Source organism: Lynx canadensis, chromosome A2 (genome assembly GCF_007474595.2).
Source record: "Lynx canadensis isolate LIC74 chromosome A2, mLynCan4.pri.v2, whole genome shotgun sequence".
Lineage (NCBI taxonomy): Eukaryota > Metazoa > Chordata > Mammalia > Carnivora > Felidae > Lynx > Lynx canadensis.
The window spans coordinates 3,525,039-3,547,347 of NC_044304.2; the positions used below are offsets into that span (position 1 = coordinate 3,525,039).

Genomic DNA, 22,309 nt, shown 5'->3' on the forward strand with positions numbered 1-22,309 from the left:
CCCTCCTCCCCGCCTCCTCCCCGCCTCCCCTCCTCCCTCTCTCCTCCCTCCTCCCCTCCTCCCTCCCTTCTCCCTCCTCCCTTCCTCCCCTCCCCCTCCTCCCTTCCCCCCCTCCCCTCTTCCTCGCCTCCCCTCTTCCCTCCTCCTCCTCCTCTTCCCTCCCTCCTCCCTCTCCCATCCTCCCTCCCCTCCTCCCCGCCTCCTCCCTCCCTCCTCCCCTCCTCCCTCCCTCCTCCCCTCCTCCCTCCCTCTTCCCCTCCTCCCTCCCTTCTCCCCCCTCCTCCCTCCCTCCTCCCCTCCTCCCTCCCTCCCTTCCTCCCCTCCCCTCCCCCCTCCTCCCTCCCTCCCCCCTCCTCCCTCCCTCCTCGTCATCCCCAAGCGCCCGCCCCGCCATCCCCCTCCCCCCTCTCTCTCTTCCCCCCCTCCTTCCTCTCTCCCCCCCCCCCCTCCCTCCCTCCCCCCCCCTCCTCCCTCCCTCCTCCCTCCCTCCTCCCCTCCTCCCTCCCTCCTCCCCCCCTCCCCGCCTCCTCCCCTCCTCCCCGCCTCCTCCCCTCCTCCCTCCCTCCTCCCCTCCTTCTCCCCTCCTCCCTCCCTCCTCCCCTCCTCCCTCTCTCTTCCCCTCCTCCCTCCTCCCCTCCTCCCCGCCTCCTCCCCTCCTCCCTCTCTCTTCCCCTCCTCCCCGCCTCCTCCCCTCCTCCCTCTCTCTTCCCCTCCTCCCCGCCTCCTCCCCTCCTCCCTTCCTCCCCTCCCCCCCCTCCCCCCTCCTCCCTCCCTCCTCCCCTCCTCCCTCCCTCCTCCCCTCCTCCCTTCCTCCCCTCCCCTCGTCCTCGCCTCCCCCTCTTCCCTCCCCCCTCCTCCTCTTCCCCTCCTCCCTCCCCTCTCCCGTCCTCCCTCCCCTCACTCCCTCCTCTCCCCTCCTCTTCCCCCCTCCCCTCTCCCCTCCTCTCCCCCTCTTCCCCATCTCCCCCTTTCTCCCCCACCTCCTCCCTCCTTTCCTTTTCCTTCCAACCCCCCTCTTGCCCTCCTCCTGTTTCTTCTCCAGGTGTTTCTCTGGCCTCCACTTCCCCCAAACACAGGCGATGGGCCTTGGGGCAGGTGGCGTCAGTGTGGTCAGGGTCTCAGGTTCCCTCCAACCCCTCGTTCTCCAGCTCCCGGGAGGCCAGGCCTTTGGCCCTTGGGCCGCACAGTTTCCTCTCTGGGAGGACGCGTGCGGTCTGTCACTCTCCTGACAATCCTGGGCGCGAGAGCCCTGCTTCTGCGCATGGGCGCTGCGCGTGTCCCTTCTCGGCAGCTAGCGTGGCTGGGCTTTTTGCGTCTGTGGGTGCTCATCTGGCACTTGCCAAAACGTGCTGTTTGGATTCGCGATGACAGCAGTGACTGCAGAGTTCTTTGCACCCCTTTTGGGCTCAGAGGGCCCCCCTCTACCGCGTGGACCCTTCCAGGACAGGGTAGTCGCTGCCCGGCCCGTTGCCTGGCATCGGGTGGGGGAGGACAGGACAAGACGACAGCGCCCTCCTGGTGTGTCGCCGAGGCCGTAGGGGCGCGGGGGGCAGGTCTGGGCTGAGGTGGAAATCGGCGTGGTGCCAGGAACCAGAGACAGCCAGCCGCAGGGCCCGGCAGCGGCCTGGTGCCCAGAACGTCGGTCCGTTTGCTTTCTGTGGGAGCACCCGGGCTCCCCGGGTCTGAGTGCTCACAGCCTTCCGCCGGATTCCTTCTTGGTGCCCGCGGACCAGTCAGCAAATGCTTGCTGGGCCCCGGCTGTGAGCCGGGACCTCGCGGTGAAGGGCCCGCCGGTCTCTCGGGGCCACTCGACTCCACGAAAGCCGCTGTAGACGATAGACACTCGATACACAAGCGAGCCTGGTGTGTCCGGGGAAAGCTTTATCGACGGACGCTGAGGTTGGAATTTCGTATCATTTTCACCTGCCACAAAGTATCATATCACTGTGCTCTGAACTTCCTTCACCCTCAGCGGCACCAAACTAGGAGGCTGGCGGATCTGTGCCTCGAGCAAGGCTTTTCCAGTGCAGCCACTTGGTCCCTTCTGGCTTGATCTTGACCTGGCTGGCAGCGGACTGTGTCTCCCTGGGGCCTGGCCGCTGAGGGCTTGGGAGGCTGGGCCACATCCTTCCTTGGGGGAGCCCCGTCGCTGGCACTCCCACACACTGTGGGGACGTCCTGGGAACTATTTCTGGGGAAAACCATCCTGGCCGGGTGGCCGTGCCGGTCCACAACCTGCCCCCGACCGGGCTGTCCTTGTGTCCACGTGTCCGTCTGTGAAACCGCGAATCTTGGGCAGACTCAGCCTCCCTGCGTGTCTCCCCCACCCCGGGGCCCCTCTCTCTGAGAATGTTCCGGCAGCTCCTGACAGCCCTTGTGAAGGTGAGTCTCCCTTTTCCGATTTCTTTTGTCGTCCGTCCTTTTGATTTCCTGCGTCAGCCTCTCCCCACTCTCTGCGTTCTTTGCCAAGAGCAGCTCCTGGCTGAGGCCGCCCCCCAGGCCAGACGCGCATTTGCATAATGGCTGATTGATTGTGGCTCCGGCTAATTGGTCAACAGAGCGGATTGCCGGCAAAGAGGCAGCGCGGCCAGGAACGCAGTGGCATCAGAGGCTGTCGGAAGAGCCTGCCTGGGACGAGGGACCACGGGCTGCCAGCCCAGAACCTTCCGTGCCAGAGGAAGCGCCCTGCAGCCCCGCTGCCTCGGCCGCCGCCTCACCCTCCTGGCCCCCTTGTCGGCCCCCGTGTCGTGTCGTGCCCACACTGTTCCTTTCTGGAGTGTTCCTGCCTTGCGCCTCTCCCTTCCTCGCTGCCGACCGGACCGGGGGAGCTGTTTTACTCCTGCAGGGAGACTGAGTAACAGATCAGTCGTGATCCCAAGGATATAGCTGTCTTTAAAGCCTTTAAACATGGAAAACACAGCTGATTCCCTTCTCTTTCTTCAAAGTCACGGGTTGAGGGGGCTGTTCTCCAGAAAGGCTGACTGGGGACCCAAGGCCAAGCTGGACGCCGCTGTGCTCGGCCCGAGTTCAGTGACACTTAGAGTCCCGTGTGACTCTATCCCGGCCACTGGTGCCCTGCCCCGACCAGCTGTGCCGGCCCCCCTGAGCCCCGGCTGGGATGGCACCCCCTGAACACCCTCCGGCCCAAGCCAGGGGCGATGCCAGCCCTGTCCTCACACCGGAGCCCCTCTCCTTAACACTGGGGACTCTGGGGGCCAGGTCAGTCTCTGGGGAGGACACATCCTGAGGTTAAGGAGCACCCCCGACCCAGCAGCACCCCCGGTTGTGACAACCACAGGTGCCCCCAGACACCATCTGGGGCCCCTCTCCTGCCCGCTGCCCCCTCCATCCCGCGAGTGCCCACGCGGTCCTTGCTCAGACCGGCTCAGCCGGGCCGCCGCCCCCTAGGGCTTCGGCCTTCCGGGTAGCACCCCCACACCGCACCCCAGATGTCGTCTCCGGGCAGAAGCCAGGTGTTGGCCTCTCCGGGAGAGTGATGTGGGCCTCTCTTGTCGCCCTCCTGTGGGTTAATCTTCCACGCCAAACTCTGGTCGTGTGAGTTCACCCCGCCACGAACCGTGACCTCCCTACTCCTTGCTGGAAGGCCCCCTCCCCCGGTCCCTGAGCACCGGGAGGACCCTTGCCCGGGCGCCTCAGGCCCCCGTGGAGCCTGGCGCTGAGCCCAGGCCGGCGTCTCCGTGTTCTTCCTCCTCCCGTTCCGAACGAGCGGTCCCCCTGCGGGTGCACACGCTGCCTTTTCCTCTCGGCCCCTTGTTACTTCTGACGAGTGCTTCCAGAAGCGCTCTGCACCAACCATGCGTTCCGGGAGGCGTGTGATATGCACCTTCCCCACAGCGCGGTTAGTTTCTTGAAGGTGAGATCCTTTAGGTGCCGCAGGCCTGCCTGTCTCTGGGGGCGCGGAGTGCTGGAGGGAAAGGGGGAGAGTGTCTTGGGGCCAGGCGGTGGGGAGAAGGACCTTGGGCACAGAGCTCGCAGCCCCCTGTGCCCAGACGCAGCAGCCGTGCTGGCCCCGGGGGCCTTGCCGTGGCCTGAGGGTCCTCTGTGGAGGTAGAGACCCTGGGCGGCGGCCGGTCCTGTGAGAGCTGGCGCCTTGGGTGCTCTGGGCCCCTCTGTTGACCAGACCAGGAGCCCTTCCCCCGGCCTGCTGCACGGGCGGGGGTCCAAGAGGAGCCCCCCACCCCGCCTCTCCTGCCATCAGCGATCCCAAGAACCTGCTTCCGTATTGAAAATATTAGTGTAGGTATTTGAACTCGGCCCCAGTAATCAGTTCGTAGGAACCCACGTCAGGGACGCCCAGTCGGGCCTGGCCGGTAAATTCGTGTCCTCCTCCACCCTCTCCTGAAACCACCGCCGGGAGCCCAGAGGAGTGGCCGAGAGCGGCAGAGGGAGGGCGGCTGCTGAGCAGTGCCCACAGACTTTGGCAGGAAGGAAAGGGTGGGCAAGCGGGCCCGCCTTCGTGGCGCTCTCTGGAAAGGCCGGGGAGAGACGCCGGGGACTCCGGTGGGCTGGAGGCCGAGTGCGAGGCGTCGCGGGGCTCGGGTTGAGATTCGGCAGAAGGTGGAGTGCGAGTCGGCCTCTCCAGTGAGAGACAAGAGCGGTGAGCCGCCAGCCACCTGACCCTCCCGGGCGCGACTGCAGGCAAGGAGGAGCCCGCAGCTCAGGAAGACCTGGCTCCAGGCGGGCGGACGGAGAGGTGAGCCGGGAGTCGGCTTGAGGAGTCTCCCGGAGCCGAGGGGTCGAGCAGAGGACAGGGGGCTTCGGACAGCAGAGGCTCCCTGAGCAGCTCCGGCCTCTGCCAGGAGCTTTGGGCAGAGAGAAAAGAACATTGCCTGGCACCCAAGCGTTGCGTTCGCAGAGTTCCAAGTCGGGCAAAGAGGACGAGAATGACCCACACTGTGCACACGTCACTATGCAGCTTCACAGCTCTGGGTAAAGAGAAGATCCCAGAAGCTTCTGGAAGGAACAGCCAGGCCCACGTAAAGAACAAGAGACCTAAAGACATTGGACTTTGCACCCATGATGCTATGAGCCAACACACGAAGGAACAAGGCCTTCAGAAATCGGAAGGGAAGCAATTTCCAACCGGAAAGTACGTACCCAGCCGGGGCGCCCGGGTGGCTCGGTGGGTTGAGTGTCCAACTCTTGATATCGGCCCAGGTCCTGATGTCGCGGTTCGTGAGTTCAAGCCCCACGTCGGGCGCTGCGCTGCCAGCGAGGAGCCTGCTTGGGATTCTCTCTCTGCCCCTCCCCTACTCGCGCTTTCTCTCAAAAAACAAAACAAAACAAAACAAAACCTAGCAAAATTACCTACTCAGTATGCGAGGGGATAAAGATCTTTCTAGGTCTCTAAAGCCTCAATTTCCCTTCCTTACTGAGGAAGCTCCTGGAGGATACACTCCAACGAAACGAGGGCATCAACCAAGAAGCTCGTCAGATCGAGGGACCTGGATCCCACCCAGGCAGTCTCAAGGGGACAGGCCCCCAGGTGTCACCGAGGAGTGTGGGACACCCCGCGTCAGAGGCCACACCAGGAGCTTGGGGGTCGCCTGGAAAGCCGAGCATCTGAGACGGGCCGATGACCGACTCTAGGAGGGGCGAGCAAAGAATACACGGCAGGCAGCTGCGTCGCTCGTGGATGGACGCCGTCTACAGAGTCAGAAAGACGGAAGGAAGGCTTTCCACCACGTGGCACATGGCGGCAGGATGGCCACACCCCGCGTGACTGCTGGCAGGCAGCGTGGCCGTGCGGGCAGCGGTAGGGGAGAAACCACTAGAAGCAGGGAAGGCGGCCCATCTGGGGATCTGGCCCGGGGGGCGCTGCGACGGCCGCACTGCGTGACTCGGAAGTGCCCGGTGGCTCCGCCCGGCTGCCACCAGTTCTCCCAGCTGACGTTTTCACAAAGCGGGGCTGTCTTTGCACGCTGACCTTCAGCTCGCTTTTCCTAGTCCGCCGCAGAGGGTGGCCTTCTGCCTCTGCCCGTCTGCCTGGTGCCACCCGTCCTGGGGGTCTCCACACTAGCCAAGGCCCAGTGGTGCTTGGGGGGCTGGGGGCGCCCAGGGCTCTGAGTCCAGGAAGCTCTGGGGGCCCAGGAAGGTCTAGGCTCCCTGGCACAGACAGGACCACCCCCCCCCACCCCCCGGTCCGCCCTGGGAGTGGCCGGCGGCATCGGGAGTGGCCTCTGGTTCCGGGGTCCGGTGGGGGGTGGGTAGGAGGGGAGCCGAGGAGCCAGGCAGCTGCAGGAAACCGAGGCCAGGTGAGTTGACACCCTCCTGCTGGCTGCTGCCTGGGGCCAGCGTGGGGGTTCGCCTGTGGGCCCCCTGCCCTGCGGCGTCCTCAGGCCTGGAGAGAAGCCCCTCCTCCGGTGGCAGCTGGTGACAAGAGCCAGCTGGGCCGTGCTGCTGTCCCGGGGCTTGGGCCCGCCTCTCCCAGAGTCGCTCCGCCCGAAGGTCCCAGGGGCTCTGTGGTGGTAGAGTGCGTTCTCCCCCCCGCCCCCGGCCCCCTGGCTCCCGCGCCCCCTCCTGCCTGGCTCCTTGCCCGCGTGTCCTCCCGCCCACCCCACCCCGCACCCCCCGCAGCGCCCCGTGCACGCCATGATGTGTGTGATGCCATGCCTCCGCCATGACGCTCCCTCCCCCGGAATGCTCCCTGCTCCCCGCCTTTGGTCATCGGAGTGGCTCACGTGCGAACATCACCCGGGGCCTGTCAGCCTGGCATCGCCTGGGGCTCTCGAGCGAGGCAGCCGAGCAGTGGGAAGGACCAGGGCAGTCAGCATTAGGGGACAGTCAGGAGAGGCCCCCCCCCCCGGCCGCAGGCGCGGGGCGAGGTGGCGAGGCAGCTGTCAGGAGCCCGTGTCCTGGGACAGCAGGGCGGTGGTGGGCACCCCCTGGGTGGGAGGTGGGGATCCTGGCATCGGGAGCCCTCAAGGCTTCCCCAGGCCCCCTCCCGGCCCCAGTCAGGTAGCCCTGCTTTGCTGGGTGACCTCTTGATCCTTGGAGGTGTGACCGCTACAGGGACCCCCCCCCCCAATAGGACCCCGTGTCCAAACCGACCTCACTGGGGCCAGACCGAGAGCCCCTGGGGGACGGGAAGCCGCAGCCATAGCTTCCCGTCGGCATTGCGGACACTGAGGGGGAAGAAAGGCTCGGAGGCGATGAGGCCTTGAGTCTGAGACCCCGTAGGGCCGTCCCCTCAACCCCTGCAGGATGCCGGTGACCCGCCCAGCGTGGGCTCCTCCACGCCCCAGCCTCTGCCTCTGCTCCTGGGCCCGTCACACACCTTGGTGTCAGCCTAAAAGCCACTTCCCTCCCCTCCTTGCAAAGTCCCCAGAGCCGGACAGGGAGGCCCTGGCCTCTGACGTGGTGGCCCACCCACCCTGGTCACGGTCTTCTTTTCCTTTATAACCGATTCTGTCTGGTTTGCACTGAGAAGCCAGAGCTAAGCCTCAGGCGACTTCTCACTCGGGGCCGAGGGCCGCCCCCAGAGAGCTGCGTCCCCGAGCGAGGCTGGGCCCTGCCCCGGAGGCCGGCTGGGGACAGGCGAGCAGGGGCCTCTGCAGCTCCTTCAAGTGAGGGACACAGAGCAGGGGGACGGGGACGGCTGGTGCCCGAAGCCAGGCCCTTAGATGAGGCGTCCGGGGAGTCAGCACAGGTGCTAGAGAAAAACTCCCTGACGTTTACGTTCTAGACAAATTAGTCTGAAAGAAAACAGACACTGGAGAAAGACTGAGGAGGACAGAAAGGCCAGTCTAGAAAGGAAGAAAGAGCAGACCAGGAGGCCGGGGCCGCCGTAAGTGCACCTGTCCCTGTGTGCAGGCATCTCCACCCGCCACCCTGCCTCCGCCCCCCCTCACAGCGGCTCTGCCCCAGCCCCCGCCATCCCCCCTCCCGGTCATCAGCACCCGCTCCGCCCCACGTGGTCCCCAGGCCTGTCCCCCTCCACCTCCCCTGCCCCGGCCCCCCACCACCCCCCCTTCCCGTCATCAGCACCCGCTCTGCCCCACACGGCCCCCCGGGCCTGTCCCCCCACCTGCCCCTGAGCCAGCTCTGCTGGCCCCGTGACGGCCCCTGGGATGCCGTCCGGGGCTCCATTCTGCCAGCTGGGTGGTGGGGCAGCTCAGACGGGGCTCCTCCCTGTCACTTGGCCTTCTGGCTGATGACTGTCCCTCCCCAGGTCCCACCGGAAACGGAGCCAGCCCAAGAAGCCCAAGCCGGAAGACCCCAAGTCCCCAGGGGAGGGGGCCGCCGGGGCCGCCCTCCTGGAGGAGGCTGGCAGCTTGAAGGAGGAGACCTCACAGGAGGCCGACCCCGAGGAGGAAGAGGAGGAGCCCCAGCCGACGCCACCGCAGGGCCGGGAGGCCGAGGCCGCAGAAGGTCAGTTGTAGCCGAGGGTCTCCTTCCTGAGCCTCGGCTGGTGGAAAAGCCAGCATCCGCTGTGCCTGCAGAGTCCCTGCTCTGGAGGGTCCGTTTCAGTTGCCCAGGCAGCAGTGGCGGGAGGGGGGGGGGTCTCACAGAAACGTACACTCAGGGGGGCTCTCCAGCCTCGGTTCGATTTGCGAGGGCCCGACCTCATCACCCCAGCACCTCCGGATGCCGTCCCTGGGCACCAGCCGGGGGGACACAGGCACTCGGCCCGTGACGGACGTGTTCTCTGTCCCTCAAGTCAGAGGGCAGCTTGCTGTTTGCGGCCAGACACGCGTGCGTGTGCGCAGCAGGTTCGGACCCTCGCCCGGCCGGCTGGCTTCCGACGTGAGGGTGCACCCGGGGCTGTGCTCGGGAGGGGTCCCAGAAACGTGCCCCGTACACCGTCTGAGGCCCTTTCGGCGTGGAGTGGTGACATGTGAGCGCTTTAAAGGTCCCCCACCCCGCTGTGGTCAGTGCTGCTGCTTTGTGGCCGTTTCCGTTCGCCTGCTGACGGCTTTCACTGCCCACCTGTGCGCCCATCGCAGGTGCTCCCTGGGTACAAAGGAAGGGCCGGGCCGGGCTGGATGGCGGACCCCCCTGGGTGGGGGGGGGGGCACACCTCGGACAGGCGGTGTCCCTCCTGGTGGCTGGCCGTTCGGCCCGTCTCGTACGCTCGCCGGGATGCCGCGTGGCTCGTGTCAGAGATGACGTGACATCCAAGGGGGCTGCCCTGGGGCGCAGCCTGGGGCCTGGACGAGGGGCCGCTCGGCAGACAGGCCACGGCAGCCCCGCACCCCCCGTGCGCACACAGGCTGGTGGTCAGGGCTCCGGTTGGAGAGCACCTGTGTGACTGGAGTTTGTCCAGTGAGGCCATGCTGGAGCATCTCACACATCCTGGCACAGCTTTCGAGGTTCATGGTCAAGGCGGGGGGCGGGGGGGGGTCTAGACGGCCCAGAAGGGCGGGGCGGGGCGGGGCGAGGACAGGCGTCCCGACTAGAGAGGAGGACGACTTCGCCGCTGTCGGTGTGGGCACGGTCGCCCGCACAGAAGCGGGTCGGCGGCTGAGCCGTAGGGCTGGCCAGGCTTCGGGTGAGCCGGAGAGAGGTGATTCTCCAGAAGACGCTGCTTGGGATGACAGCAGCCACCTCGCGTTGGCTCCTTGGAGGAAACCTAGCGGCAAATACGAGACCTTTACCGAAAAGTCAGAGACTGCTTAAAAAACCAGAAGAACCTCCACGTGACCGCAGCGACGTGCGTCCGGAGAGCTCCCCGATGCGACGACACGGTTTCCTCCAAATGCCACGCAGGCTCTCGCGGCCCCTTCAGGGTCCCCGCAGTGTTTCCGGGTGCTCCCCAAGTACAGACGGAGGGAGAGGGGCCGGCAGAGGTCAGGCTGCCCGATCGGACGGGACGGGAGCGAGGACACCCCCTCGGCCGTGCAGGTGGCAGAAGGGAAGGCCACCGCTCCTGGCCCCAGGAGCAAGTCTCGGACGTCGCTCGGGTGTCACCCACTGCGTCCCGTTTAATTCAAGTTCGGAGAACACGCCGAGCCGGATGGCGCGTTGTGCACGGAGAACGTGAGCCGGCCGACGCTGCCGGGACGAAGCACCCCGGAAGCCAGAAGTCCAAGTTCGAGGTGTGGGCAGAGCCAGCTCCTTCTGAGGCTGTGAGGGAGAGTCTGTTCCGGGCCCCGCCCCGTGGCCGGTGGCCGCCGCCTTCTGGTCCTCCTGCCCTTCTCCCCGTCTCTGTCTCTGTGGGCGCGTCTCTGTCCACGCTTCCCCCTCTTGGAGGAGACTGGTGTTGTGGGATCAGGGTCCCCCCTGACGCACCTCATCTCGCACCATCTGCAGTGACGGTTCCAAGTAAGGCCGCGTTCTGACGTTCCGGGGCCAGCCAGGGCTAGGACCTCACAGCGGGAACGCGGGAGCCGGTTTAGCCCATAACGGGAAGAAAGCGAGCCTGAAGCCAGCGGGGAAACAGAGCACCTGGCTGCCCCAAGGGGCTCCCTGCCGGTGGGCCCCCGGGGTACATGGGTATCACGAGCAGGGGGTCCTCTAGGCCCTGCACCCCTGTCACACGTGCGCTGCGACCGAACAAACGCTCGTGACTGAGTACCCGTCCCGTGAGAGGTGGCCGGTGGCCAGTGGCCGGAGGCTGGGCCGTGTTGGGCAGAGGAAGATTTCTCAGACTTGGACTCTGGGGTTCGCATCTGACCCTGGGGGCCGTGGGTCTGCAGGGAGAGTGAGAGGGGAGCCAGGAATACGGCCGGTTTGGGGTTCCGCCCGAGGAGTTGGGAGACTGGGTGGGGTGTCCCTGGCGGGGCTGGCAAGGGCCGGAGCAGTCAGTGGTCTGTCCCCAGCTGGGCGGGCCGCGCTCTGCAGTCTGGGCCTGGGCAGGCGGTGTGGGCCGTCCTCCCAGGGTTGCGCCCTGGGGCGGGGTGTGTTCTGGGCAGAGCACGTGGGTGGGAGGAGACGGAGGCGGGGATTCGGGGCCCCGGGCCCGCCCTCGCTCTGCCTCCAGCTGTCCCCTTGGTGTGCCTGGGTCCTGGGTCCTCACTCACCGTCAGGGCCGTCGGGGGTTGAACGAGAGACACCCTGCCAGATGCCAGTGCGTGGGGACGAGCTGCCTGTGGGGTTTGGTGGTAAGGAACTGGGTTTTAGCTTGAAGTGGCTTTTTGCCTGAGTGGAGATGGCTTTCCCGGGTCCAGCTGGGGCTGGATGGGGGGCTCCTTGGCCGAGCAGTTCAGAGGGTCAGGAGAGACCAGGGTTCCAGTGGGGCCTCCTGGGAAGAGTCAAAGCTGCCTCCACGTCCGCTGGTCCGTCTCCTCCCTCCGGAGCAGACGCGAGGGGCCGTTGGCCTGAGGCTGGATGGGGGGCCTTGGCGGGGGACAGATGTACTCACTCACGCACCTGCGACTTGAGACGGTTTCCCCAACTGCTTAGCAAGGGGATAAGGACTGTCTTCTTCATTTAGTTAATTTCAGACAGATCTTTGTCCTAACCTGGGGATTACGTATCCCACCCACTCCCACCGCCTGGGGTCTCACTGGCTCTCGGCCGCTCCTGCCCAGTCCCATCCCGGTGACACCTGGGGCCTGGCCTCCCTCGGTCTTGAGATGCCAAGAGATGCCCCGTCAAGTCCGCTTTCCCCGTGAGTCTCCGGCTCTTCCCCGGCTTTCCTGTTCCGAGACGGCTGCTGCCTAAAGCAGGGGCTCTGGGGTCCTCTGGGGGTAACTCGTGGAACCCCCAGCCCAACCGGGGGCCACGTAGAAGGGCCGTGCAGCCTCCTTCCAGCGTTTGCTGCCTCTTCCCCACTCCTTCCCTGGGACCCCACCAGCTTCCCGGGGTGCGTGGACCCCAGGAAGGGGGGGGTGGTGTTTGCTCACCTCCCCGCCTCCCAATTCCAGATGCACCATCCGTGCTCCCTGCCAGGGCCGGGAGGAGGGAGGATCTGGTAGGCGGTGGCCGCTTTGGAGAGGAAGCCGTCCCTCTGGGGTGCCGGATGTGGCCGCCACGGCCGAGAGCCCTGTGCCTCAGTCAGAGGCGTCCTGTGAGGCGTCCCCCGAGCCCTTGGAGCAGAAAACTCTGAACGCGTTGAATAAACAAGTGCTCACAGTCAGGGGTGATGGCAAACGCACGTCGTCGGAACGAGTGGAAGATCTTAAAGTGCTTTCCAGACTTCCTTTAACATCCAAGCTTAACGTCCCCACGAGCCGTAAGTGCTGGGGATCGTGCTGTTCGCCAGCAGTGGGGCATTTTGCTTTGGGTTTGCGGAGGGAGAACAGTGAACGCTGTCACTCACACACCGCGTCCCGGGGGAGGCGGAGGGCAGGAGAGGAGGGGGCCCTGCGCACGCAGGACGGGCGGGACTCAGTGTCCCCGGGAGGAAGCCTCCTCAGGGCTGGGAGGGGCCGGGACAGGCGGTGCAGGAAGAGCCTTGCCCCGTGGGGCCTGGACCCGGGGGTCCCGAGCACGAGCGAGGTAGGAAGGCAGCCCGTGTCCGCCCCGGTTGGCCGGGCCATCAGGGGCTCCCTCCTCCCGGAGGGTCATGGTCATCTCAGGGGAGCTCGCCCCGCCTGTGGCTAGTTCGAATGGCCGCTGTGCCTTCTCACAGCGGGGGCAGCGCCCGTCCCACCATCGAGCTGTCCCTCCTCCCGGGTACGGCGTGCCGCGAGGGACCCCACCCCGAGGGCCAGGCTGGCTCTGGACCCCGGGGCCTGGCCTCCCAGGGCCTCACGGCCCAGGGGCTCGGGGAGGGGGCAGGGCTGGCCCACGGTCGTGGAAGCAGCAGGTGCCGGGGTGGCCCGACCGTGTGCGATTGGCGCCGGGGCAGGACGGCAAAGGCAGCCGCGCCCGGCAGTGAGCGGAGGCCCGTTTCTGAGGGGCCGTGAGTTGCACTTGGACACGTGTCCTTCCCACAGGACACCCGCCCCCAGCACGTCCAGCCAGGTGTCTGTGCCACAGGTGTGCGAGGGTGGAGCCTGGGGACCGGACCAGCCCTCCCAGGCCTGGGGGTGGTCCCTAAAGCTGGCAGCAGCCTGGGAGCGCCGCCCTGGTGGTGCCCCACCCCCCTTCCTCGGGCAGCAGGCAGCGCTGCTGAGCTTAGGGCCCCGGACCCGCCTGGAACTCGGGCGCGCTCCGCTGGGGGAACTTCGGTGCCCCAGCCGTGAGCTCCCCAACCAGGCAGGCCTTTCAGATCTGAAGGTGGGGGGTTCTTGGCTGTGACTTACCGTGGCCCGTGAGGTGCTGGGACGTCCTCAGCTTGGGGTGGTAGTGGGGGGCAGTCCCTGCCATTCTCGAGGGAGGAGGGGACAGGCTCACATGCGGGGGAGATCCCTGGCCGGGACCCTCAGCCCCGCCCGTGTGACCGTCCCCTGCTCCGTGTCAGGGTTCCCTCAGGCCCAGGCAGGTGAGGGGCTTGATGGGGTCCCCAGGGGGAGACCCTGCGGCGGTCCCCCCGGCAAGGACAGAGCCCTGAGCACCCATGTGTCCTTCCTGGCCACTGGCTCGTCCCCTAACGGTCCCCTGGGTGTGTCCCCCCTCGGTTTCCTAGAGCCCGCAAGATGGGAAGAGGCCCGGCGTGTTCTTCTTGGACAGTAGGGCCTCTTGCTTGACAGTAAAGAGACAGTAAGTGGGTCCCACTGTCCTCCAGCTGGGGTTCCGTTCGGTAGGTTTGCACCGTCAGGGTGGGAGTGTCGCGCTTCCTTAGAGAACAGAGCCGTTTATTAGAAAGTGCGTCTTCCACAAGGAGGACAGCCTCGTCGCCCTTTCTGTAGATCAGCAGAAGCAGCAGGGCCGCGTGCAGCCCCGACCTGCCTCGCCGCTCGCCCCTGGGGCCCTGGGTCACCCCCCCCCCCCGACGTCTCTCCCGCCAGGTGTGTCCCTGCCCCCGGCACGTCCCCTCCTCTGCGTCTCCCCACCCCTGCCACGGCTTCCCCACGTCTCTCCCTCCTCGGGCTCCCCCCACCCCAGCCACGTGGCTTGCCCCCCACGCCTCTCCCCCGCCCCCCGACGTCTCTTCCCCACCTCGAGCCTCTTCCCTCCCACACTGTCTCTCCACCTCCTCTCCCTGCACCTCCACGTTCCCCCCCAGCCTCCACCCCAGACGCTTCTCCCACCTCCACGGACGACCTTTCGTAGCCATCCAAGCCCCGCGTCTGTAGGGGAGAAATGGTTTTGTCTGCAGAGCAGAGAACGTCTATTATGTGCTTTCCTCACCCAGATAACTATTCATGAGGCGCAGGCAGGAGGGGGGCCTCGGGAGCGGTCGGGGCTCCTGCAGGGGGGGCGGCGGCACAGGGAGGGGGAGGAGTCCCATGGGCCCTTGGAGTGCTCAGGCCTCGGGCCATCCCTGCGGCCAGGGCTGGGCCGTGGCCTGCAGATGGGGAGCAGTGGGGAGGAGAGGGGAGGAGAGGGGAGGGGGCCTGGCCTGGAGCCTCCACTGCTCCCAGAGGCCGTGGGGTGTTGCGGGGTGGGGGGGGCGAGTCGGCAGTTTGGCTCCGTCCCAGCGGTTGGGGCTGGCTGTCTGCAGGATGGGACGCCCATGCTTGCCGGCTTCCTGGGTCGGCACAGGTCGAGGGTGACGTGAAATACCCTCCCCTTGGGAGCCTCACCTCTTTCAAGGTCACGTAGATGGGTTTCTGCGGCAAGAGGTGAAACGGGGCCCTGTTGCAAACCAGAACGCAGGTGCTTCACCTTGGTGGCTGCTTTCTTGGAGAGGGAGGGAACCCTGGCCCCCGGTGTATCCTTATTTTCCCCGGGGCCGGTTCAGGGAGACCCAGACCGTAGGTACCCCCGGCCTCACGAGTACCCTCAGCAGGGCAACCAGCTCCTCCCGGGTTCCCCAGGAGGCCCTCGGGCCTAGGCAGACCAGGCAGCCTCTGCCGTCACTGCTCATGTGACATCTTGCCCCTGGGGACCTGGGACATGCAGACGAGGGCCTGGGCTCGTGTGCCCATTCTCCACTGGGGCAGGCAAGGCCCGGGGGTTCCAGGGCTCACTGTGCTGTGGGCTCCGTGCTCCAGTGGGCCACCAGGCTGGTTGTGTCCTTGAGGGCAGGGGTCCCCGATGCCTCGTCCTGAGCACGGCAGGCCTCACGGGGGTCACGACCTACAGAGTTCCCTGTGGCTTTCGTGACTGTGACCTCAGACTCACACGTGTGTTCTGGCACCGGGAGGGCAGCAGCTGGCCCGGGTCGCACGGGGCTGAAACAAGGCAGAGCTGGCCCCTGCCCGGGTCTCCGGGGGAGAGTGTGTTTGTTCCTTGCCTCTCCCCGTTTCTGGAGGCACCGCATCTTTGGCCTGGGGCCCCTCCTCCATCATCAAAGCCAGCGGGCCAGGGTGTCTTTGACCCTTCTTCCGCGGGTCCCTCTGCCTCCGGCCACAGCTGGGAAAGATCCTGGGCTTCTAAGGATCCCCGTTAGTACGCTGGGCCCATCCAAACCTTCTCCTGTCCTACGATCGTTAACTCCGCAGCCTCCCGCCACGTCAGGCTCCACATTCGCAGGACGCGGGCATCTTTGGGGACCGTGATTCCACCAGACATTTGCTCATCCATTCAGTTTTCTCTGATGTGCTGGCCCCCAGTTAAAACACCGCCGAAGACACCCCTGGCCTGCCTCCCGCCCTGCCACCTGCCGGAGATCCCCCAGCACCGGCCCTCGGGGGTGGCGCTCCAGGCCCAGCAGGCTCTCCAGTTCTGCTCAAGCGACCACTTTTCACGGTTTGGGGTTTGAGGTTTCGCTTTAAAACAAATTCCACAGGACGTAGGCTTTATGTGTAGAAATCTACAAAACCTGGGTACCGCCTTGCGCCCGTCCCGCTCCTTGGTGACATTTGGAGCAGTCCCCCCCGCCCCGGCTTTGCAGGAGTCCGAACCACAATGTGGCTCTTCTCTGGGGGGCTCGCAGGAGGGTGTGTGGCTGCTGGCCTCGGCACCGACCTGTCTTTTCCTCTTTCCCCGCAGAAGACGGAAGGGGCAAGCTGCGGCCAGCCAAGGCCAAGAGCGACAGGAAGAAAAAGAGCTATGGTCCCCTGCACTCCCACCACGCCCTCTTGCCCCAGCTGCCGCCGCCCCCACCTGCCCAGTTCCCCGCCGAGGAGGCACCCAGGCTGCCACCCCTGCTGGAGTCCCCAGCGCTGGCCCCGGGCCCCGCACCAGCCGAGGAGAACCCCCCCCCACCGCCTCTCAACGTCGTGCCCCCCGAGGCACCTGGCGAGGAGCCAGAGGTGAAGCCACGCCCCATCATCCCCATGCTGTATGTGGTGCCGCGGCCCAGCACGCTGTGTGACAAGGGCCGCGTGTCCTGCCAGCAGGCCTTTGAGCACTTTGCCCAGAGGGGCCCCACCTGGAAGGAACAGGCGGCCCCCATGGAGCTGACGGGTCCCGAGGAGGATAGCAGAGCCGGCGAGGTGCAGGTAGGGGGGTGTCCGCGGAGGTCCCTGGGGCTCCCACCTGCCCGGTGCTCCCACCACGGCCCTGCTCGCCTGAACCAGCCCCCTCGGTGCATCCCAGAGGAACCACAGTAGCTCCCGGCCAGCCCTTCCTGGGGCCTTGATCCCACCGCTGGGGACTCCGGCCTGCTGCGGAAGCCAGGCCGTCCCCTCTGCCCTGGGAGGCCGGGCTCTGCTCGGGGTGTCAGAGCCATGCCCTCCCCAGATGCTTCTTGTTCTGCATTCCAGGCACCGTCCACATTTTCCAAATTGAAGATGGAAATCAAGAAAAGCAGACGCCACCCCCTGGGCAAGCCACCCACCCGCTCCCCGCTGACCGTGGTCAAGCAGGAGGCCTCGAGTGACGAGGGTGAGCGAGGGCGCCTGTTCCCCCGGTGGCCCGTGCCCTGGCCTCCCTCCGCTGCCTGCCCCACCACCGACCGAGGTCGGGCCCCCAGACCCCCACCCCTGCACGGAATATTGGACTGAGTAGCCCCCGCTCCTCCTGCAGTGCTCCCCACAGTCCGGCCCGACCACCCCAAGGCCTTGCCGCCACCCCCGTTCGCTGTTTCCCACCTTGGGGTGCACGCTTTGTGCCGGGCCCAGGGCCTGAAACGCACAACGTGGCCTGGGAGGGGCAGGGCGCAGGTCCTGGGGCTCCAACCACAGCCCACACTTAACGTTTCTATAACTCAGTCTCCCCATCTGTAAACTGAGGGCTGCCGGCCCCGTGGGGCATTCTGCCGGGAAGGCGCACGGAGCCAGTGCCTACGGAGCGTGCCCGTGGTGCTGAGCCCGTGGCGGGTGCTGGGAATGCCGAGGCTGGGTTACTGCTGATGTGGCGCGTTTTGCCTGTGGTTTTACCTGCCGCGCACCTGCTCTCGTCAGAGCCGAGCAGGTGCTGTTCCTGCCAGAGGTTCCTTCCCCCAGGCCTGGGGGGGGCTGCCCCCGCCCCTGCCCCCGCTCCCGTAGCCCCTGTGCGGCCCCCAGGTGGGCAAGGACCGTGCCTCTCCCTCTCAGGGGCTCAGGGCTCAGGGTCTGCTCGGATGCCTGGTACAGAGTAGGCTTCTAGAACATTTGCAGAGCAGGCCAGCAAGCGAGCACCGCGCCGGCCGCACCCCCCCCCCCCCCCCCCCCCGTGTCGGGGGTTGAGAAATGACTCTGCCGTTAGGCGATCACAGGGCTGTGCCCGTAGGAGCAGTGCCACGCCTACGTCCGGGGGGGGGGGGGGAGCGGGGGCGGCAGCTGTCCCCAGAGTCGCACCGTGACCTGTCCTGTGGCCAGGCCACTGTAGGGAGATTGGAACAAACCTGGGGAGCCAAGAGCCAAGAGCCAGGGTTGAGGCCTCCGGCAGAAATCCCGCTAAGCCAGGTTTTCATCCTCAGTGTCGGCCTTTCTTTATGTGGAATTTGTGCCCGGTCGTCTGGGCGGCTCCTTCCGTTTCCCCATCTGATCTGAGGGCCGTGGGGAGGAGGGGCTCTGGAAGTACCTGGGACGGCAGGGCCAGGGCCCCCAAGGGCAAGGGAAGCTCACAGGGGGGCCAGACGTGGCCTTACTGTCCGAAAGACTGTAGCGTCACCTTTCCAGAAAGTGCCTCCAAGGCCTCCCCCACCAGCCCCTCTGGCGCTTTCTTGTGAGACCGTCTGGGCCTGGGCTCTTTGGCGACAGAAGGAGGCCAGCAGCTCTCGTCACCGGTGGGGTGCCTGTGCCTGCTTGGGGTCTCCGTGTCCCCAGGCAGAGCAGTCTTGGCCCGTGAGTCAGGCCCAGCCCCCCCCACCCCCCGCCCTGGGCCGTAGGAGACCCACAAGTGCATCTTGGGGGTCTGCGCTGACCTCCTCTTCACTCTCATTGAGGCTCGAGGCTCGAGGCCCAGGCCCAGGCCTCCAGACTCCTGTCTGCGTTCTCTTCCCACCATGCCTTGCCGGCCCAGCTGCTGTGAGGTTTGGGGCCTGGGGAATGAGCACCCGCTTCTCGGGGAGGGCTCCTGTGGAGCATTGGGGGGCTCAGCCCTGGGTCCCCAGGAAGCGAGGCGGTGGGCCGTGGGGGGCGGGGAATTGGGGCATGGCTGGCTGCTAGCGAGAGCAGGCATGACAGGTGACAGGCGAGGTGGGAGGGACGGCTGTTGGCAGCCTCTGTCTTGGTAGTGACACGGGGTCACCGGAGCGGGGGAGTGACGCCGCTCTTCCTCGGTCCCCCCCGCGTGCCTCTCTCGGCGCAGCGGAGCTCGGGGAGTCCGCGCCAGACCCGCCAAGGCCGCGGAAGTGGGGGCCGGTCACCCCCGGGGCTCCCCGCAGCGAAGCGCCCGCAGGGTGGGGACGGGTTCCTCTGGGCCTCCAGCCATGCCCAGGTTTCTCTCCGTCCCCTCCCGCCCTCCTGTTTTCCTCTAGAAGCCTTCCCTTTCTCCGGGGAGGAGGACATGAGTGGCCCCGAGGCCTTGAGGTCTTTGCTCTCCCTGCAGTGGAAGAACAAGGCTGCCGGTTTCCAGGCCGAGAGGAAGTTCAATGCGGCGGCCGCCCTGACCGAGCCCTACTGCGCCATCTGCACTCTCTTCTACCCTTACACCCAGGTGAGGGAGCTCGGGGGGGGGGGGGGGTGGAGACCAAGGGGCTGCTTGCTGTGGGAGCAGTTTGGAGCCGCCCGGCGGGCAGCCCAGGGGGGCGCGGGACAGCCGCCGAGTGACCGGCAGAAGCTGTTGGCATTTGGGGCCGCGTGAAGCCCTTGGAAGGGCTGCGGGGAGAAGGGGAGAGCCCGGCCTCTGAGCTTTACCAGAGAGTGACTGACCGATGGCGCAAAAACGGGGCAGCCGGTGGAGGGGGCGGGGCCTGGCAGGGGGTCGTGCAGGTGGCCATCGGCAGGTGGCCGGCCTCAGCTGTCCCTCAGGGGCCAGGGGCGGCACGGAGCTGGGCCCTGACCGGTCGGGCCTCTGAGCCGAGAGGCCGGGAGGCAGGACACCCCGTGTCACCCAGCAGGACTGTGAGGAGCCCCAGGCGGTCTCCACTGAGCCCGACGCTCCTGTCCTACACTCACTCCTGGCTGGGTCCCGCTCTGTCCTGTGTTTCCCAGCCATCGGCCACCAGGCCCTGCCCCGTTTGCTGCTTCACCGCTGTTTCTCCCCGTGGCCCCTCCCCCACACCCTGACCTGCCTTCCAGCTCTTTCCTCCCTCGACGGCCCTGGCGGGAGCCCTGCCTGAGGCCCTGGCGCACGTTCTGGAGGCCACTCTAGCCACGGGCTCCCTGGCCGGAAGCTCCACCAGCCTCTGCACGGGGCGCGCACGGCCTTCCTCTGCCGTGACACCTGTCCCCTGCCGTGCGCACAGCTGACCCCCAAGGTCTCCGGCCCCCTGCCTTGCCGGACAGATTTCTGTTCATCCCTGAGTCTGCTCAGCTGCTTCCTCTTTCCTAAGCCCTCCTGCACCTGCTGTCCCCGGGCACCCCGCACCCCAGGCTCACCCGCCCTGGCTCCCACTCTCTGTGTTCATCGGCCCCTGGACTGGGAGTCCCTGGAGGGTGGGACCCGGTGTGAGTTGACTTTGGGTCCCTGGCTCCTGGCCTAGCACCCAGCGCTTCCCTTGAGTCAGCCAGGCCACCCGAGCTCTGGGCCCCGGGCCCAGGGCAGCGCACTTGTCTTAAGGGCCCTGCGGCCCAGCGCTGCCCGGGGCGCTGTTTCTACACAGATTCAGTGTTTGCACAACTTGACATAGACAACTTCTCCAGGCGCGTCCCTCTTAGCGCCGCTGGTTGTCGGGGCGCTGGGAACTCTGCAGTCCAGTAGCTAACATTCACTGCGCCCACGGTTCCGGTCGGAGCCCTTGTAGATGGGGGCCGGGGCTAGCTTGTCTCACGAGGGTGAGGAAAGCCTGTGCCAGGCACTGTGCCTCCAGCGGGGCTCCTCCCTCCCAGGTCAGGAGCAGTGCAGAGTCCTGCTACTCCTGAGACCGGCTGGGGGCTGCTGGGCCGGGGTGCCACAGACAGGGTGTTTTCATAACAGTCTGTTCGTGGGACGGGATCTGGGCTACAGCCTTTACGGGACACATGTCAGAAGTAGGGGGAACACCTCACAGAGGTTCACAGTCACAGGGCCGTGTGGACAGACAGAGCAGGCGTGAAGGGCTGGAGGCCACTGGTCTTGCGGGGGGGCTAGGCTTCCAAGCGTAAGTGAGCGGAAACCTGAAGGTTCCTGGCAGCAGGAATGGCGCTCGCAAAGGCCCTGGGGCAGGATGGTGTTGGAGGCAGAGTCCGGGGGCTGGCGTGGTTGGAGTAGAGGAGTCGAGGGGCAGCTGGGGTGGGGAGTGAGGGTGGCAGGACAGGGACTCACTGTGTTTGAGGAGGACCTCTTGAGGGCTCTCGCCTCAGGGTTGAGGGCTGGGAGGGGTGGGGGACAGGGCAGCTTCCGGGGGACAGCCCGCGGGGTGTCTGGAGGACGAGGCCCCGAGAGGCGCGGGCACGGGGCAGAGTCGGGGAGGGCCACGGCGCCTGGCCCGGTGTGCTGCCCCACGCGGGCTCCCCGCTGAAGGCGGCGACCTATTCCTGCAGTCCCTACAGACCGAGAAGGAGGCTCCCCAGGCCTCTCTCGGGGAGGGTCCCTCGGTGGCTCCCCCTTCCAAAAGTGGCCAGAAGACACGGCCGTTGATCCCCGAGATGTGCTTCACATCCGGCGGTGAGAACACGGAGCCCCTTCCCGCCAACTCCTACATCGGCGACGACGGGACCAGCCTGCTGATCGCCTGCGCCAAGTGCTGCCTGCAGGTTCACGCCAGTGAGTCCTGGGCCCGGACGGCGGCCCGTGGGAGGGCAGCTGTGGCGCCTGTGGCTTGGGTCCCCCCCTCCCCACCCAGTTAGGTCTGCGGAGCCAGCGGGCCCCCGCCCTCTGGGCTGCCGTCTCGGGCCTTCCACAGGACCTGGCGTCACGGGGCGGCCTCCCCCCTGGCCAGTTCGGACGGTTCCACTGAGGCCTGAGATCTAGAGATGGTCTGGGGGATCTGATCTGTCCCTGCCGTCGGTGACCGGCCCCCCTCCCGAACCCTGAGGGCCCGACTCAGCCCGAGACAAGAAAATGGCTGTGTGCCCCTTTCTCCGGTGTTAGGGGCAGCAAACGCGAGCCCGAGCTCCCGGCAAGGGAAGAAAGCTTTTCCGGAGCTGTTTCATTTCAGGGCCTGCCCTGCGGAGTCCTGCCCAGAGCTCGTTTTGTCTCCTGCTAGGAGCATAGGCCCAGGCTGAGCCCGCCCTCTGGAGGGGCCCGAGTCTAGCTTCCGGGACAAGCCTGGGAGGCAGAAGGCCCAGCATAACCCCCTGAGACCAGGCACTGGAGGGAGGTGGGGCCCCCTCTTCCTCCAGGAGGGACACTTTGCTGTCCCTCAGAGCCTCTGTGGGGACACAGCAGAAGACTACAGTTCTGTGGCCTGGTGGCTGAGGTCCCCTGGTACTGCCGGATGGCGACCCTGGGGGTAGAGCAGAAGAGCCCTCGCTCTGGGGCGTGACCTGTTGACTCCACCCCCCTCCGCCCCCGCCCCTGCTGTCTGCCCGTTTCTAAACCGGGGCCAAGGTCCTAAGCGAACCATCTGGGTAACCCAGAGCCTCCCAACTTCTGCTTCCTGAGTAGTGATTTTGCCTGAACACAGGGCCCGGCCTGCCCCGCTCTGCTGTCAGGACTCTGGCATCCGCGAGGCCCACTTTGCGTTGCGTACAACTGCTTGGTCACTTTTCAGGCTTCCCAGCCTCCCCTGGCCTGCAGAGCCTGGGCCTTTTAGATGCGACTGGAGACAGCGAGGGCTGCTCTCTCGGCTGAGCAGCCCCAGCAGGGGGCCCCGCTCTCCTTCCCCCTACTTGTTTCAAACAAGCCATTTCTAGACCGTCCCGCTGTGCGCAGTGGCCTGGATTCAGGAGGGAGGGTGGGGAGAGCAATTGCCCTAAATGCCGCTGCCGAATTCCAGAAGGCCCCATCAGCTGCGGCGTGCGTC

The 22,309-nt window shown here is 66.5% G+C and overlaps 1 protein-coding gene across 1 annotated transcript in view; it reads left to right on the forward strand.

Annotated features, from left to right (window-relative positions):
• Positions 1 to 22,309, forward strand: part of KDM4B (lysine demethylase 4B) — a 130,603-nt gene that overhangs the window by 98,548 nt on the left and 9,746 nt on the right. The window contains 6 exon segments of the mRNA XM_030292681.1: positions 7,706 to 7,807; positions 8,192 to 8,391; positions 15,886 to 16,337; positions 16,602 to 16,722; positions 18,740 to 18,918; positions 20,886 to 21,108. Of these exon segments, the coding sequence (XP_030148541.1) occupies positions 7,706 to 7,807; positions 8,192 to 8,391; positions 15,886 to 16,337; positions 16,602 to 16,722; positions 18,740 to 18,918; positions 20,886 to 21,108 (1,277 nt within the window).